Here is a 15,946-nt window from a genome sequence, read left to right on the forward strand (position 1 = left end):
TATCCTCCTTTATTACAGTCGATCACTCACAGGTCGACTGCTCAGGTATAACACAGTCTGTTTAAATCACAGCATCACTGGTGCAAATGTTAAATATAAACCAGTGTGTTCCTGCTGTTGTTGATGACAAATCTGAGCTGTTTGTCAGTGCATGAGTTTTTTATAAAATAAAGGAGGGTGTTCGTGTTGCGTCACTCACCGAGCTCGTCCTTGCACTGGACAGGTTTGGTGGCGAAGGACGCTTTGCCCTGTCCTACGTGGTTGACTGCAGAGACTCTGAACTCGTGGCTCGAGCCATCCTTCAGCCCTGTCAGTGTGAACTTTTTGTCCATCAGCTTGTCCTGTGCACCTATCCGTATAAAGTTGTCCCGGCCAATCATGCGGGACTCAAGGACGTACTCGGTCACCTCAGCACCGCCATCGTACTTTGGTGGCCTCCAGGTGACGGAGATGGAGTCCTTGGTAACAGCAGTGATGATCAGGTCCTCTGGACGCTCCGGGACGGCTGGAGGAGACACAAACATGATGAGATGTATTAAAGTACACCTTTTTTTTAGCCATAGCCTGTATAAAGAAGTGGATGTAGCTCTTTACTGACTGTTCACTGATATAGTGATATATATTATGTCTGACTTACAGATGGGGTCCTTGATGAGAACCATCTTGTCGGTTTCGATGAAAGGTCCCATGCCGATGATGTTCTCGGCTGCGATCCTGAAGAAGTAGCCCTTGCCATCGATGAGTCCCTGCACTACGGCGTTGTTCCTGGTCACTGTGTAGGACACAGACGTCCAGCCCATGCGGTCCGACTCCCTCTTCTCGATGATGTAGTTGGTGATGGCTGAGCCACCGTCATCCTCAGGGGAGTACCACGTCAGCTTGCAGGAGTCGTTGGTCAGATTCTCGCCGGCGAAGGGGAGACCAACTGGTCCGGGGACATCTGATGGGAGGAGGGAAGGGACAGAAAGCCAGAAACTTCAGATCAAATGTAGCAACCGAACTCTCAAGGATTTAATATATTATTTCATTGTAAGGCCATATCACTCAGCCCTAGTCTTAGCTCTTAAGAATCCCTCGATTGTTCTGGTGAGGTTGACTCACCCAGGACCTCAACGATGACTGCCTTCTTCCTCTCTCCTCCCTCGTTCTTGGCGCTCAGTGTGTAGATGCCCTGGTGCTGGCGTCTGCAGTTCTTGATGACCAGCGAATTGGAGATGCCAGTTGTCTCCACCACGGCCTCTTTGGGTACCTCAGCGTCGTCACGGCACCAGTTTATCTGCGGTGCAGGTTTACCGGACACGTAGGCAATGATGCGGATTGTGGCACCGGCGTGGACCACGATCTTCTCTTTCACTGAGGCGTCCAGGTCCATCTCAGGAGGAACTGGAGAAGAAAGTTATGATTTGTGTTAAAAAATTAAAAAATGTTATCATCAGAAACAACACTTGACACATCCACACTTCCTGCTCTTAGGTGGACCAGATTCTTACTTGTTCTGTCTTTGGTCTCGATCAGCTCGGACACGAGTCCTGGTTCTCCGACTCCGGCGGCGTTCACAGCTGTGACTCTGAAGCGGTACAGACCGCCTTCCTTCAGACCGGCCACCACGAACTTGGTTCCTCTGATCTCTGTGTCCTTTGCCTGGAGAGAGACAAAAAGAAAATCAACAATTACATTCTGGAGCTTTGCTTGTGCTAAAAAAGTAAAATTAGTAATTGAGAAGTTTGAAGGATTGTTGTTGGTTGTCAAAGCAGTTAATGTCTGCAGCTTCATATTTTATGAAGTGGTTATGTTAATGTTCTGAGGAAACTCTCCAGCCAAAAGTTAAAAAGGATGATGTGGATGGATTACATGTTTGGAGCTGTACAGTTTTAAGTTCTTTGCTGATACATATACAATATTTTTTTTTTTACCTTCTCCCAGCTCTCCTCTGTCTCCGGCTCCTGCTCCTCCTCAGCGTCACTCAGCAGCAGTTTCCTCTGAGCTTTCTTCTCCTCCTCCTCCTTGTTCACCTCCTTGAACTCCACAATGTAGCCCGTGACCTTTGACCCTCCGTCCACCAGAGGAGGGATCCACTCCAGCTCCACCGTCGACTTTGTCCAGTCCGTCACCTTCGGCATCGGGGGCCCGGGAGGCGCTGATCACACACACACACACACAGATAATGTAAGTTCTCTCTCAACGTTTATTGAGCTTAAAGGCTCAATTCCACAATTTCTCTTCCTTACTGATGGGGTCTCTGCAGAGCATGGGGTCAGAGGGCACACTGGGCAGACCGCAGCCGGCGGCGTTGACAGCGATGACCCTGAACTGGTACATGGAGCCCTCCAGCAGGCCGGTGACGTCCCAGTTGTTGCCCAGTGGCAGAGCTCGGATCGGTTCGCGACTGACGCGGGTCCAGCGCTTGGAGGTGGTCTCCTTCTTCTCGATGAAGTAGCCGGTAATGGAGGAGCCGCCGTCATACTTGGGCTCATCCCAGTTGACAGTCATCGACTCCAGACAGACGTCAGTTACAGTCGGTTTCTCACACTGACCCGGGACGGCTGCAAGAGAAGAGGACAGTCATCAATAATCAATACATCAGCCGAGGAAATTAGATATAGGATGAGATTGAAGGGAAAATCAGGTAATCAGGTGAGAGATGGTCGTAAAGCGGACAGCATGTATCACAACATCGATTTTTGTCTAAAATGTATCTGTAGTTTTAGTGTTTAGGTGTTGAAACTAATGACGACAGGTAGAATAATCTGAACTTACTGAAGAGGTTTCTGGCCTTCTCTGGCTCGCTGACCAGTGGAGGTCCGACTCCAAACTTGTTCTGGGCCCTGACTCTGAACTCATACTCGTGGTTCTCAGTCAGTCGAGTCACCACGTAGGCACACTCCTTGGGGTCATTGGAGACGTGGACCCAGGACTTCCTGTTGTCCTCGCGCTTCTCAACCACGTAATTGGTGATCTTTGATCCACCGTCGTCTGTGGGGGGGTTCCAGGCCAGACCGATCCTCTCCGCAAACACTTCGGTGAACTTGATTGGTCCGACAGGGGGGCCAGGAGGTCCTGCAGGGGGAGGGAGGGCATGTGAGTCATTCATGTAGATATATGACTAATATATTTAGGTTCTTTACTGGATAAACTACTTTATCCACATTCAATTATCAAACCTGTCGCATCATGATTTGTAGATAATTCAATGTTAATGATTGTTTGTTCATTGACTGTTCACTCTCACATAGCACATACTGTATATAATTAACAGTGATAATGGTATCAGAATTACCATCAAATGCACAGTCAGATTTTAAAAAAATGGTTCCTTGACAGTAAACTTTACTGTCTAAATGACAGTGCATTAAAACCGTAAACTTAACCTGGAATAATTATAAATTATATCAAGCAGCTTTCTCTACATTATAATCTCTATAAATAGATTTAATATCAGCTCATATAGGACGACGTACCGCTAAACCAATATATCTGTGAAAGGCTACCAGTGGATTTTAGCTGCTGTAGCAAGCGAACGTTAGCTCCATCAGCTGGTTGAAAATGTTTTCTCTTTGTCATTTTCCACATATAACCCCACAAAGTTGTCGTAAACTAATTATATGCTAATTGTTGGCCTTACAAGTAACACTAGGTTATTCTGTAGCTAGTAAGCTAGTCACCCAGACATACTTACTATTGCACAGCAGATAAACTGTTTGATTCATTGCTTACACTTTTGAATCAGTGTAGATTAAGAAATACAAACACTGACGCTGCTGTGACTAGTTATTGTAGCTAAGCTTCTATTGGACAATCATTGTTTGTGGGAAGGATTTAGCAACAACTAATCATTTCAGTAATAAAACCATAATTTCTTTAGGTTAACCGGACGTGATGACATGTTAAGAGTTTCTCACCGAGCACGGAGAGCTTGATGTCCTTCGTGACGGTGCCCAGGCTGTTGCTTGCAGTCAGGCTGTAGAGGGCGCTGTCGTGCCTGCTGGCTTGCTGGATCAGCAATGTGCACTTGTTCTGGGTCACCAGTTTGTTCATGTGCTGGTCGTACTGGACGGCAGCCTTCTCCTCAGGTTTGGCCAGGCTGGCTTTCTGCCAGGTGAGTGTGGGAAACGGACAGCCGCTCACCTTTGCCACGATGCTGACATCACAGTCTTCCTCGCCCTCCATGGCCTCACGCAGCTCAATGGTTGGAGCACCTGCAGAAACAGATTAGATTCTTTATGAAAGTGTCCTGCAGCAACAAACAGAACTAACCTATGGGTCCAATGCAACATTCTGAAACCATTTGTCCACAGAAACTTAGTGCTTTCTTTGCTGAACAAGGTGAAATAGTTGTCTGAGCAGCCTGTTATTGGCTGAGCAGCCTGTCACTCACATGTCTGATCCTTGATGACCAGGGGTCCAGCGGTGGCGGAGGGTCGGCTGGGTCCGGCAGCGTTCACGGCTTTTACTCTGAACTCATATTCTCCTCCCTGCAGATCAACAACAAGACAGACAACTTTCTCATACAGGACGTCATCATGGGTAAAATAATTGTTACTTGTTTAATCATAAAATCTGTGTCAGCAGAGTGGAACAGTGGTTCTCCTCAGCTTGAATTGCTTTTTCTCAAGCAGGAAAATGTTGCAAAGAAACACTGGAGGGACAGACATTAGGGCAGGGAGTGGCACAGTGAGAGAAGTGGCATCCTTTGAAGGATATGGACTGACCTCCTTCAGGTCCTCCACCACGAAGGTGAGCTCCTCCACGTCTCTCTTGTTGCACTGCTTCCAGGTCTCCTTCTCCTTTCCGCTGGTGTCCCAGCTCAAACGTTCGATGATGTAATGCTTCACCGGAGAGCCACCGTTGTTTTTTGGAGGCTCCCAGCTCAAAGTGACGGTGTTCTTCGTCACCAGGTTCACCTTCACTTTGGTGGGGGGGTCAGGTGGGTCTGATGAAGAGAAAGATTAGCATTAGAGCAGTTCCAGTGAGGTTTTGGGAGTTTTTGCTGTATTTATGTTGTTGGATTAGTAGATGTGTGCTCACAGATGGGGTCTCTGGCCCGGGCAGGCTCGGTGGTGACAGTGAATGGACTGAATCCAAGTCTGTTCTCAGCTCGCACCCTGAACAGGTAGTCTTGACCTTCTAGCAGGCCGGGCACCACGTAGGCCTGGCTGGCACAGGCTGCATTCACCTGATAACAAACCATCAATCGATCAGTTAGTCAATCGCAAAAACTCGCGAACATTTCACTGACATTTTGTAAAATCATCATGTTTTCTCAGTTTTAAGCTTCATCAAAACTGAGAAAACATGATGATTTTAGCAGTTTTCCTAGCTTCCAGTCGTCCTGGCACAGGGGCCAACTTCTCTCAAAATTAAACTCCTCAGTGGAGTTGAGAGTTTTTAAAATGTTCTTAAACGTAGACGTAGAACTAAAACAACATCGGCTGAGCAATGTTTACCGTTGTCCAGGCCTTGTCAGTGACACATTTCTTCTCGATAAAGTAGCTCTTGATTCTCTCTCCTCCATCGTTGTCAGGGAGTTTCCAGATCAGCCTCATCGTTGAACGGCTGATGTCAGTAACCCTCAGGTCCTTTGGAGGTCCAGGAACGTCTGCACCCAGAAAAGAGATAAGTCAGAGATCCAAAAACGACAAAACAATGACCTAAACATTCAGACAGTCTCCTTCTCTGTGATCTATTTATAGACTCAGACTCAGATAAAGGGCAGTATGCAGGGTTGAGGTTTTTATACAAACAACACAGACAGACCGAGGACGTTGACTCTGCAGTTGACGTGTTTCTGTCCGGACTTGTTCTTGGCAGTGATGGTGTAGCGTCCAGAGTGGCTCCTCAGGCTGACTGGTATGACCACAACAGACGTGGTGTCGGTGGACTCGACCTGAAAACACGAGAACAGTTTGAAAATATGAACACACACACAGTCGTCCATATAGTTGATATTGTTCTATAGAACGTACAGTTAAGAAAAGTCAGCAACAATCTTGAGTAATAACAATTTTGCAAAGTTCTATCTTTTTATTTGTTGTTTTTCAGGGTTTCAGTAAATAAGAATATCTGAAATGCTTTGAAAGTTGCTTCAGAAATCAAGAGAAGATTTTACTGGAAAATGTGGTGATAAAATGATTGTGTTGCTGTGTTGGTTCTCACCTCGGAGTCCACAGGAAGTGTGTGCAGTTTGTTCTTCTTGTGCGACTTGGCTTTGCCATCAAAGTCCCAGGTCACTTTGGGAACGGGGCGTCCCTTGATGATGGCGGGGATCCTGATCGGATCTCCAGCACGAATGCACAGCAGGTCTTCCATTATTAAGTCAATGCTGATGGAAGGCCCAACTGTTGAGAAGAAACACGGCTTGAAACATCAGTGAAAGAGAGACATAAAACCTTTGGACAATGACAAAGGTTATTATCTATTTATTGGAGTGTGACTTAAAATGGGACATACGCTGGATGTCTTCAACCAGAACCTCGCCAGTGCGGGGGCTGGGGTCAGACTCGCCGATGTCATTGACAGCGATGATCCTGAAGCGATGGCGCTTAAGCGCGCGGAGATTTGGTACCGTGAACTCAGTGGTGGGGTGCAGGCTGTCCGCGTCATTCACGCTCACCCAATCTGACCTGCCCTCATCCTGGATCTGGATGATGTATCCCTTGATGGGGCTTCCTCCATCTCTCTCTGGTGGTTTCCAGGACAGCGTGACACTGTACTTTGTTTTGTCTACTATCTCAGGAGCAGCGGGCATGCTTGGAGGAGCTGGAGAGGAGGACAGCAGGTTTTATGAATAGTGTACAATTTGGGAAAATCTAATCAAAATATAGAAAACCTGGCCGTATTAGAATACTCATATGGTCAAAAAGGGACTTCAAGTTTATTTTGATAGGTTAGAAATATCTGACGCTGTAAAAAGAAGCTCTTTACTCACTGATAGGATCGACGGCAAAGGCAGAGTCGGACGGTACGCTGAATGGCCCAGTTCCTGCAGAATTGCAGGCAGCAACCCTGAACTCGTACTCTGTTCCTTCGAACAGACGATTCACCTGGGAGACACAGAAAGATGTGGGGATTCAACAGACTCCTGTAGTTAGCAGGCCCAACAGACTATCTTAAAGGACTGGAACCTTTATGTCTGTAGATATGAGGTTCGGTCCAGGTGTTGATGGACTATTCTAAAGGTCTAAATAAACTTTCAAATGTTGTGATTGACCTTCCTATTCTGCCCAGCAGAAGGACCCAGCCGCTCACCTGGTACTCCCAGCCTTTCATGCCCCTCTTGGTGATCGGCATCTTGTTGACTTTGGCCCAGTAGGCAGTGCCTCTCTCCCTCTTCTCCAGCCAGTAGCCGATAATCATAGAGCCGCCGTTGTCTCTGGGAGGCTCCCAGGTGAGGGTCATAGTGGTCTTGGTGTACTCTGCGATGGTCGGTTTCTCTGGTGGGCCAGGAAGGCCGAATGGGTCTGTGATCTGGACTTCATCTGTTCCACAGGGGTCAGATATGCCGTAACGATTCTCAGCTCTGATGCGGAACAGGTAGTTCTTGTTTGTCTCCAAGTTCCACACCTATAGGAGAGAGGCGGTGTTAGCACTGGAGTCAAGGAGGTCTTTAAAGGACTATAACAACCCAACCATCATTATAAGTACTGTTGTTATCAGGACATACCCCGTATTTCCTCTCAATGATGCTGTTGGTAACCTGCACCCACTGTGGCTCAGGAGGAGCTTCCTCTCCCTCTTCCAGCTCTGGCTCCTCTGTCCTTACGTCCATCTTTTCAACAACGTAGTTTGTCAGCTCGCTTCCACCATTATCCAGCGGTGCGTCCCACTGGAGGTAGCAAGACTCTGCCTTGATGTTGGACACTTTCACGTTCCTGGGTGGAAGTGGCCGATCTGAGAGGAGAGCAAAATACACTTAGTATTTAACTCTGTTTTACGTAAAAATAAAAACACATTTTCTGGGTTTGAAACTTTCATTGTCTGTGTCATGTGTCTAAACTCACCCAGCACCATGACAAAGGTGGTGTGTTTGGCTGAACCCATGTTGTTGGAAGCAGACACAGTGTAGCTGCCGCGGTCCCTCCTGTTGGCTGCTGGGATGGACAGCGTGGTCTTGCAGTTCAACCTGCCAGTCACTACAGTCTCCATCAGCAGAGTCTCTGTGGGCTCCGCGATCACCACATCATCCTTGGACCACTCAACCTTAGGGATAGGTAGGCCCAGGACATCAGCGGGGATCTCAATGGGTTCACCCCTCCTCACGGTAATGGTGTCTCCCTTGAAGATCTTCAGCATATGGACCTCAGGAGCCACTAAGAGGGACAGGACATAAACAAAACAAATCAAATCACAACAAAAACCACTAAATGGCACCATTTGCCTCCATCATGGTTTGATCAAATTCATTCTTTAATAGAGTTCTCTCGAGAAAGACTGCCTGGGTCCCATGGGTATAAACAAATAGCGTAATGGGTTTTTAAGACCTTTTCTAACATTCAGCCATACCTTCATCATCTTGGATGACCACAGTGAGTGGGATGGATGGCTCGCTCTCTCCAATCAGATTGGCGCACTTGATCCTGAACTCATACATCCAGTCCTCGTCCAGGCCCTCTACAGTCAGGATCATGTTAGGGCAGATCTCTGTGTTGCAGGGCACGAAGGCCTGCTGGTCCTGCCTCTTCTTCTCAACGAAGTAGCCAATGACAGGGCTGCCGCCGTCATTACGCGGTGGCTTCCAGGCCAGCGTGATGGAGTTCTTGGTGCGCTCGGTGTAGTGAAATTTCTCAGGGTATGATGGTGGGCCTGCAAAACCACCAAAGCAATGATTGGTTTTAAGTTCAAATCCATCATATGTCATAGCACACCTGAACACTGAAGATCTTACACAAGAAAGAACTTGAGCATTAATTTTTTAATCAAATTGATTTTAGGACTCACCCTGTGGGTCCACAGCCTTGATGGGTCCCAGCTCAACAGGTGGGCCCATGCCGTACTTGTTCTTTGCAATGACCCGGAACATGTACTCCTGTCCCTCCATGATGCCGACGCACTCACACTTGGACGAGGCGGTTTCAATGGGCTGCCTCCATGTGTGCATCTTGGCATCTCTGCGCTCAACGATGAAGCCGGTCAGGTCGCTGCCTCCGTCATCCTCAGGGTCATCCCAGTTCAGGAAGATCATCTTGCGCGTGACAACAACGGGTTTCAGATCCGTGACGGGTCCGGGGACATCTGAAGATAAAACAATCATATCCTTCTGTTTTCGTTTTTATTTTATAGCATCAATTAACTGCAAGTTAACTGTTTAATTCTATCATCAAGTTGCACACTGCTTTCCTCGACTTCCACTCACCCATGACATCCACTCTGATCGAAGCACTCCTGATGCCACTGGGGTTGCAAGCAGAGATGTGGTATTTGCCACAGTCCTTCCTCTGAGCGTTCGGGATTGAAACAATGCTGTCGTTTCCCTCAGTGAGGATCTCCACACGGTCTTTCTCAGGTTTGGCGTCATCCTTGGTCCAGGTGATGGAGGGGTAGGGTTTACCTGTGACTGTAGCAGGAACACGGAGGTGCTCTCCAGCTCTGATGACCACACCGGCCTTTACGGACAGGTCCAGCTCAATCAATGGCATCTCTGTGGAGGGAGAGCAAAAATTAAACAACAAAAAAAGCTATGAGATTTCCATCATCAACATTTAATCAGACCTGGTAAAATAACAATTCTTTATTTTGTGATTCATCTTATTTTTTTCAGCTGACCTGCAGGATTCCTGACAAACACAGACTCTGTGAATCCTGGTGTTCCCTCTCCAGCAGCATTGCAGGCGATGACTCTGACCAGATACTTGGCTCCTTCACGGACTCCATAGACTGTGAAGGCCCGGGTCTTCCACGGACGCTCAGTAGACCTGGACCAGTCCTTGGTACCAGCCATGGCCTGAAGAACACCACAGAACAAAGAAACATTAGTCGTAATTGAAATCAAGACAGTTGAAGGTCTTTAGCTACTATGTTCCTGCAGCTACCATGAGGCAGGAAGCCGAAGATAAAGCTGAGAAAGTATGAGAGATGTATTGATGATCGGACCTTATCCACATGGTATCCCAGGATCTCTCCTCCACCGTTGTCAGCAGGTGGGTCCCACTCCACATCGATGGAGTGGTCACTGGTCGCCACTACTCTGGCAACTGGAGGTCCAGGAGGTACTACAGTGTCACAAATAAACACACATGGGATATGTCAACTCTGAGACCGACTATATTTCCATGGACATCAGTGTCTCTGACTCTAATGATGCGTCTTCTTCTGTCTGTATCTGTTATTTCTAAATATGCAATTATTACGAAGAAAAGAAGACCACTCAGAGATGGTGATAAACATTCATATCAACCAAACATATATAAAAATATTAATAGAGAGTCTACGTACAGATCGGAGCCTGCGCTGTCTTGGGTTCAGAGGGGGGGCTGAACTTTCCGGGGCCGGCCTGGTTCTCAGCCGCCACCCTGAAGATGTAAGTCAGCCCCTCCAGTAGACCTTCAACATTCAGCTCAATGTCTTCAACAATGTTCCTGAAGACCAGGACATAAGGGAACTTTCAGAAAACTGGCAACAAGGTTGTTGGTAAAATAGTATCACTATGCTTTGAGATGTCCCCAAATATTACCCAGTTATAGGAGAGAAGAAAGGTTTTGTCGTTGGGATTCCTCACCTGTTGACACGTGTCCAGTGTGAACTATTGATCTCGCGGCGCTCCACCCAGTATCCCAAGATAGGGCTGCCGTTGTCGTTCGGCTCGTTCCAGGTGACCAGCATGCTGTTGGCCGTAATATCGTCAATCTGTGGTTTCTCAGGAGCCTCTGGAGGTTCTGAGGACGATGAAGGGACGAGACAGCAGAAAAAAAGATATCGATTTGTTATTTTGACCTCAAGTTGAATTATGCGTTACATTAAAAAATAAAAAAATCATCTTATTAGCACCTTTTGCATATTAAACACCAGATAAAACTATCATTTCTACATTCTGTGCGCTTATTAAGGTAAATATTTTGTTCACATTCCTCCCTTCTCGACTTGTTCAGAAAAGTGTAAAGTAGCCTTAGAGTCTCCAAATCATTAAAAGTTTAAGCTAACTTAAACTAAAGACTTAAAGACACGTACAAACACTTTAGGCTAACAAAAGCAACATTTCTCTTATAACTAATTCAAAAATAAGTAATAATAAATATACCGTACCGAAAGGATTCTTGGCAATGAGTGGTTTGGAGATGCAGTATGGACCAGAGCCAAACTTGTTCTCTGCCCTGACCCTGAAGATGTACTCCTTCTTCTCGATGAGTTTGGGCACCAGGTATCGGCATCCTCTCAGTGTGGAGGTGACGCAACTCCAGCCAATCTCCAGCTTTGAGTTGTCTTTCTTCTCCAGAGTGTAGTTGAGGATCTCACTGCCACCGTCATCCAGAGGAGGATCCCACTTGCAAATCACAGAGTTCTTCCTCACCTCCTCAAATCTGAATTTCACTGGAGGCCCAGGAGTATCTGCCGACAGACGAAATCATTGTTTTAACCTGTAAAATGTCTAAAAGCTGTGACAGCAAGTCCTCACGTCTTTTTAAAAAAATACATTAAATCTGACATTAAACACTACAGAAGTCACAATTGAAGAGAAGATTTCTCACCGAGCACGTTGACCTCGCAGGTCACTGAGGCCTTGCCATGGTCGTTCTCCACCTTCACCATGTAAACGCCGTGGTCGACCCTCATCGAGTCCGTGATGACGACAGAGGACACGCCCCTGCGGCTGTTGTTGATGGCCAGACGTTCATTTATTGTCGGGTAGTCGGTCTCTTCCACCTCCGGCTCTGCTGCCTCCTCTTCCTTCTTTTCCTCCTCCTTCTTCTCCTCTCCTTCCTTCTTCTCTTCTCCCTCCTTCACTTCTTTCTTCTCTGCCTCTCCCTCCTTAACTTCTTTCTTCTCTGCCTCTCCCTCCTTCACTTCTTTCTTTTCTGCCTCTCCCTCCTCCTTCTTCTCCTCTTCCTTCTTCTCCACCTTCTTCTTCAGAGGTTTATCGGGCCTCTTGCGGAGTGGCTCAGGCCGGATCACCTGGTTGTTCCAGTACCAGGTGATCTGAGGATACGGCGAGCCAGAAATGTTGGCATCCAGGCAGATCTCGCAGCCTCGCTTCACACTGAGACCAGATTGCAGGCTGCCACTCAGGAAAACTTTCGGAGGATCTGAGAGATAATGGAGGTATAATTAAGCTAACATGCACCAAACCAAACCCTGATATTTTCTCCTGCCTTGTTACATTGTTTTTATTGCCTTTATGTCTTTACTTTTATATTTACACTTTCTTTTATTCAAAGAATGTTTGCTTTTTTGCTGAGGGTGAGTTGTCTCATGTCTGTGTGCTAGATATGAAGCTACCATCAGCAGTTAGCTAACAAAGCTTAGCATAAAGACTTGAAACAAAGGGACAGTTAGCCCTGTTCTGTTCAAAGATAACAAAAAACACCTCCTGTGGACTATTTCTTGGTCAGGAACAGCGACTTGGCTGCCTGGCAACTACTAAGACACCTCTAATGTGAGACTGTGAGACTGTTCTGGTGTTGTCAGGAGCTGATGTCGTCCTTACCAACGGCATCCGACGCCTTGACGTAGGGCGTGTTGCGTGATGGCTCGCTGACCCCGGCAGCGTTTTCAGTTTTAACTCTGAAGGTGTAGTTCTTGCCCTCCTTCAGCCCTCTGACGGTGTAGGACAGGACGGGCACCAGGAAGTCGTTGCACCTCTCCCACTTGTCCTCGCCCTTCTGCTGCTTCTCCAGGATGTAGCCCATGATCTTGCAGCCACCGTCGTACATAGGTGGCTTCCAGGTCAGAGTGATGGTGCTTGATGTGGGGTTATGGGTCTCCACATCCACCGGGGGGTCGGGAGCATCTGGAGCGAGAGACAGATTTCGGTCAATTTTCTCATTGACCCAAACAGAATAGTTTTCAAGGGGAGACGTCCCATTTTAATGCACTGGTCAGTTTTGAGATTTGATTTCTTACGTTTCTGGTCCTCAGCAATGACGGGGTTGCGGAGCTCAATGAACTCCCCTCCTCCGATCTTGTTGACAGCTTGAACTCTGAAGTAGTACTCTCCATTGGGGATGAGGTCTTTAACGTTCCAGCTCACTTTGTTCTCTCCGGACATCATGTTTACGTACGTTCGCCTCCCAGCCTCACGCCGCTGTGCACGCACAAGAAACAAAAAAGCTCCATCAATTCAACCATTTTTTAAAATGCAGTGAAGTCTTTCAGGTCCTGATGTCAGATTTTAAACCACCATCCCAGACCTGCATGACGTAGTGAACAATTGGGCTGCCGCCATCATAGTCTGGAGGATCCCAGGACACTTTGCAGGAGCTCTTTGTGATTTCAGAGGCCACGATTTCCTTACAGGGACCAGGAAGACCTGAAGACAGACAGAGACGTGTTAATCTTATGCTCATATTAATGAGGACTTGATAATGTAAAATTTAAATAAAATTTGTGTACCGATGACTTTGACGTTGATGGTGGCGCTGGCAGCTCCGAGTTTGTTCTCCAGAGTCACTTTGTACTGTCCTGCATCAGCGTGAAGGCTGCTGTCAACCTCCAGGTGACAGGAAGTATACTCCTTCCTGTTGAACACAAACAATCCCATCAGCCACTGCTTCTCACACTGACAACAAAAACCCCACTAGAACACAAAAGACCCTGAAACAGACACAGGAGCGTGAAATTGAAGCTGAAATGGTTAATCGATTACTTGAACATCAGTCAAGTAAATCAGTCTAGGGCTGCTGCTAGTGATTCATTTCATGGTTGACTAATCGATTAGTTTGGTCTATAAAATGTCAGAGAGAAAGAAGCTGCCATCAGAGTATTTAGATTTTTATTTTCTTACATTACTTGAACTGATGACTTTGATAATTGATTAATTGTCAATAGTTAACAACTAATTGATTTTCTAAACAAAAATGATCTGGTTTTGGCATCTCCAGTATGAAGATACGTTTCAGACTGTTGGCCGGAAAAACAAGACCTTTGGAAAACGTTAGCTGGGACAAAACCGTGAGGAGCATTATTCAATACTGTCTACCTTTTTATAAATCAAACATTTTGCCGATAAACCATGAAAATAATGTGCAGACTAATCGATAATGTAAATCTCACTGTGCACTGTGCAATAAAATCTGTATACATATCTCATTTCTCATTTTGGTTTGCACTAACTGGGCAATTTTCATACTCATATTTATTATTTATTAATAACAATACACCGCCCACACTGTTTATTTATTTATTTGTACATATTATGTATAAACTATACTATTATTATTGTTTATTGTTATACTGAACTTTGGCTGCTGTGATGCACAAATTCCCTGATGATGATTAAACGTTTTTCACCAACAAGGACTTGAAACAGGGGTACAGCTCGCCTGGCTCTGTCCAATGGTAACGATCCTTACAATTTCTGTTCTATCACATCGTCATGGTGAATTACTTAAATCAGCAAAACCATCAGTGGATGATTTACTGAAACTGAGTCGTTGATGGCATTTTTGATATGTTGAATATTGGCAGAGAAAACGATTCGACTGGTGCATATTTCTCTTTAGTGTAAGGAATAAATTAGCACTGACCTGAAGCCGAGGCGCTCGTCGGCCTTCAGCTCCTTTCCGTCCTTGTGCCAGGTGATTCTGGGTGAGGGGATGGCTCTGAAGGGAACTGGGATGTGAAGCTTCTCTGTTTCCACGACAACCAGGTCCAGAGTCTGGAATTCAAGTGTTGGGTTACCTGGAAAAACAGAAAAAAACAAACCCGTTTACCTGTCGGTGTCTGTATGATGGTTTACAGAACGTTGCACAGGAGCAGGAGTTGATGTTCTTACAGTCACATTCTTTGGCGAAGACGTTCTCGGAGATGTCGGAGGGCTCGCTCACTCCGATGGAGTTGATGGCCCTCACTCTCAGGATGTACTCCTTCTCAGGGACCACACCCTCCTCCACGCGGTACTTCAGCTCCTTCACTGGACGAGAGTTGACCCTCATCCACTTCTCTGTGCCGGCCTCACACATCTCAATGTGGTAGCCGCTGATGCGGCAGCCGCCATCCCTCTGCGGAGGCTTCCAGGCGATGGACAGGAAGTCCCTGCTGGCTCCAGTCACGTGCAGCTCGATGGGTGGTGATGGCACACCTGGAGGGGACAGGACGGACAGATTTAGCACTTTTTCCACTTCTCAAAATTTTTTTAATGAGCCGTGACTCATTACTGGACTTACCTGTTGGGTCTTCGATGGTGAGGATCTCAGTGGGTTCGCTTGGATGACCGACACCGGCCTCATTCTCAGCGCTGACCTGGAACTGAACTTCTGTTCCCTCGATGACGTCGGTCACTCTGTACTTGCAGTCTGGACCTGAAGTCTTACCGCATTTCACCCAGCGAGTTCCAAGTTTCTCCTTCTTCTCAATAGAGTATCTGAAAGGTAAACAAGCTTCATACTGTTACACCACTGACAACAAATGCTGCAACATATGGATCAGGGGTTGGAAATGTATCTATATAATTTCTCTGATATTTGGTAAAATACTACAATGCCAATTCTCAAAAACATTTGGGGTTGTGGATAATAAAATTAAAAAACAAATAAACATTATAAAAGTGAAGTAAAAATGGTGACATTGGTGTGGAGCTGCAAATGAATTCATCTTCAGGCTGGCGTGAATTTATCTGATGTTGAACATTTCTTGCTAATAAAGATTTACGTGAAAAAAAACAACATGTACCTGAGGATGGGTCTTCCACCATCGTTTTTAGGGGCCTCCCATGACAGGTCCACATGTCTTTTGCTCACACCATCGACAGTGAGAGCGTACGGTGGCCCGGGAGAAGCTGCAACAAAAAGAAACCTTATCA

At 46.5% G+C, this 15,946-nt stretch overlaps 1 protein-coding gene across 7 annotated transcripts in view; it reads right to left on the bottom strand.

Moving 5' to 3' along the window:
* Window positions 1-15,946, bottom strand: part of LOC311262617 (titin-like) — a 204,782-nt gene that overhangs the window by 68,957 nt on the left and 119,879 nt on the right. For all 7 annotated transcript variants that reach the window (XM_084362161.1, XM_084362160.1, XM_084362158.1 and 4 more), the window contains 36 exons: window positions 15,817-15,922; window positions 15,312-15,508; window positions 14,921-15,226; window positions 14,673-14,826; window positions 13,540-13,664; window positions 13,338-13,456; window positions 13,051-13,231; window positions 12,635-12,937; window positions 11,679-12,233; window positions 11,236-11,538; window positions 10,712-10,868; window positions 10,429-10,571; window positions 10,087-10,205; window positions 9,760-9,937; window positions 9,350-9,634; window positions 8,935-9,228; window positions 8,500-8,799; window positions 7,998-8,306; window positions 7,661-7,887; window positions 7,246-7,560; window positions 6,926-7,040; window positions 6,448-6,756; window positions 6,154-6,335; window positions 5,755-5,884; window positions 5,445-5,596; window positions 5,026-5,173; window positions 4,710-4,930; window positions 4,376-4,472; window positions 3,900-4,196; window positions 2,758-3,057; window positions 2,229-2,543; window positions 1,914-2,137; window positions 1,491-1,641; window positions 1,102-1,383; window positions 638-940; window positions 200-505 (listed from right to left, as the gene is read on the bottom strand). In XM_084362161.1, coding sequence (XP_084218287.1) covers window positions 200-505; window positions 638-940; window positions 1,102-1,383; window positions 1,491-1,641; window positions 1,914-2,137; window positions 2,229-2,543; window positions 2,758-3,057; window positions 3,900-4,196; window positions 4,376-4,472; window positions 4,710-4,930; window positions 5,026-5,173; window positions 5,445-5,596; window positions 5,755-5,884; window positions 6,154-6,335; window positions 6,448-6,756; window positions 6,926-7,040; window positions 7,246-7,560; window positions 7,661-7,887; window positions 7,998-8,306; window positions 8,500-8,799; window positions 8,935-9,228; window positions 9,350-9,634; window positions 9,760-9,937; window positions 10,087-10,205; window positions 10,429-10,571; window positions 10,712-10,868; window positions 11,236-11,538; window positions 11,679-12,233; window positions 12,635-12,937; window positions 13,051-13,231; window positions 13,338-13,456; window positions 13,540-13,664; window positions 14,673-14,826; window positions 14,921-15,226; window positions 15,312-15,508; window positions 15,817-15,922 — 8,208 coding nt within the window. The remainder of the gene's footprint in view (window positions 1-199; window positions 506-637; window positions 941-1,101; window positions 1,384-1,490; window positions 1,642-1,913; window positions 2,138-2,228; window positions 2,544-2,757; window positions 3,058-3,899; window positions 4,197-4,375; window positions 4,473-4,709; window positions 4,931-5,025; window positions 5,174-5,444; window positions 5,597-5,754; window positions 5,885-6,153; window positions 6,336-6,447; window positions 6,757-6,925; window positions 7,041-7,245; window positions 7,561-7,660; window positions 7,888-7,997; window positions 8,307-8,499; window positions 8,800-8,934; window positions 9,229-9,349; window positions 9,635-9,759; window positions 9,938-10,086; window positions 10,206-10,428; window positions 10,572-10,711; window positions 10,869-11,235; window positions 11,539-11,678; window positions 12,234-12,634; window positions 12,938-13,050; window positions 13,232-13,337; window positions 13,457-13,539; window positions 13,665-14,672; window positions 14,827-14,920; window positions 15,227-15,311; window positions 15,509-15,816; window positions 15,923-15,946) is intronic.

This window comes from Pagrus pagrus, assembly GCF_965226575.1.
Source record: "Pagrus pagrus genome assembly, chromosome: 9".
Taxonomy (NCBI): domain Eukaryota; kingdom Metazoa; phylum Chordata; class Actinopteri; order Spariformes; family Sparidae; genus Pagrus; species Pagrus pagrus.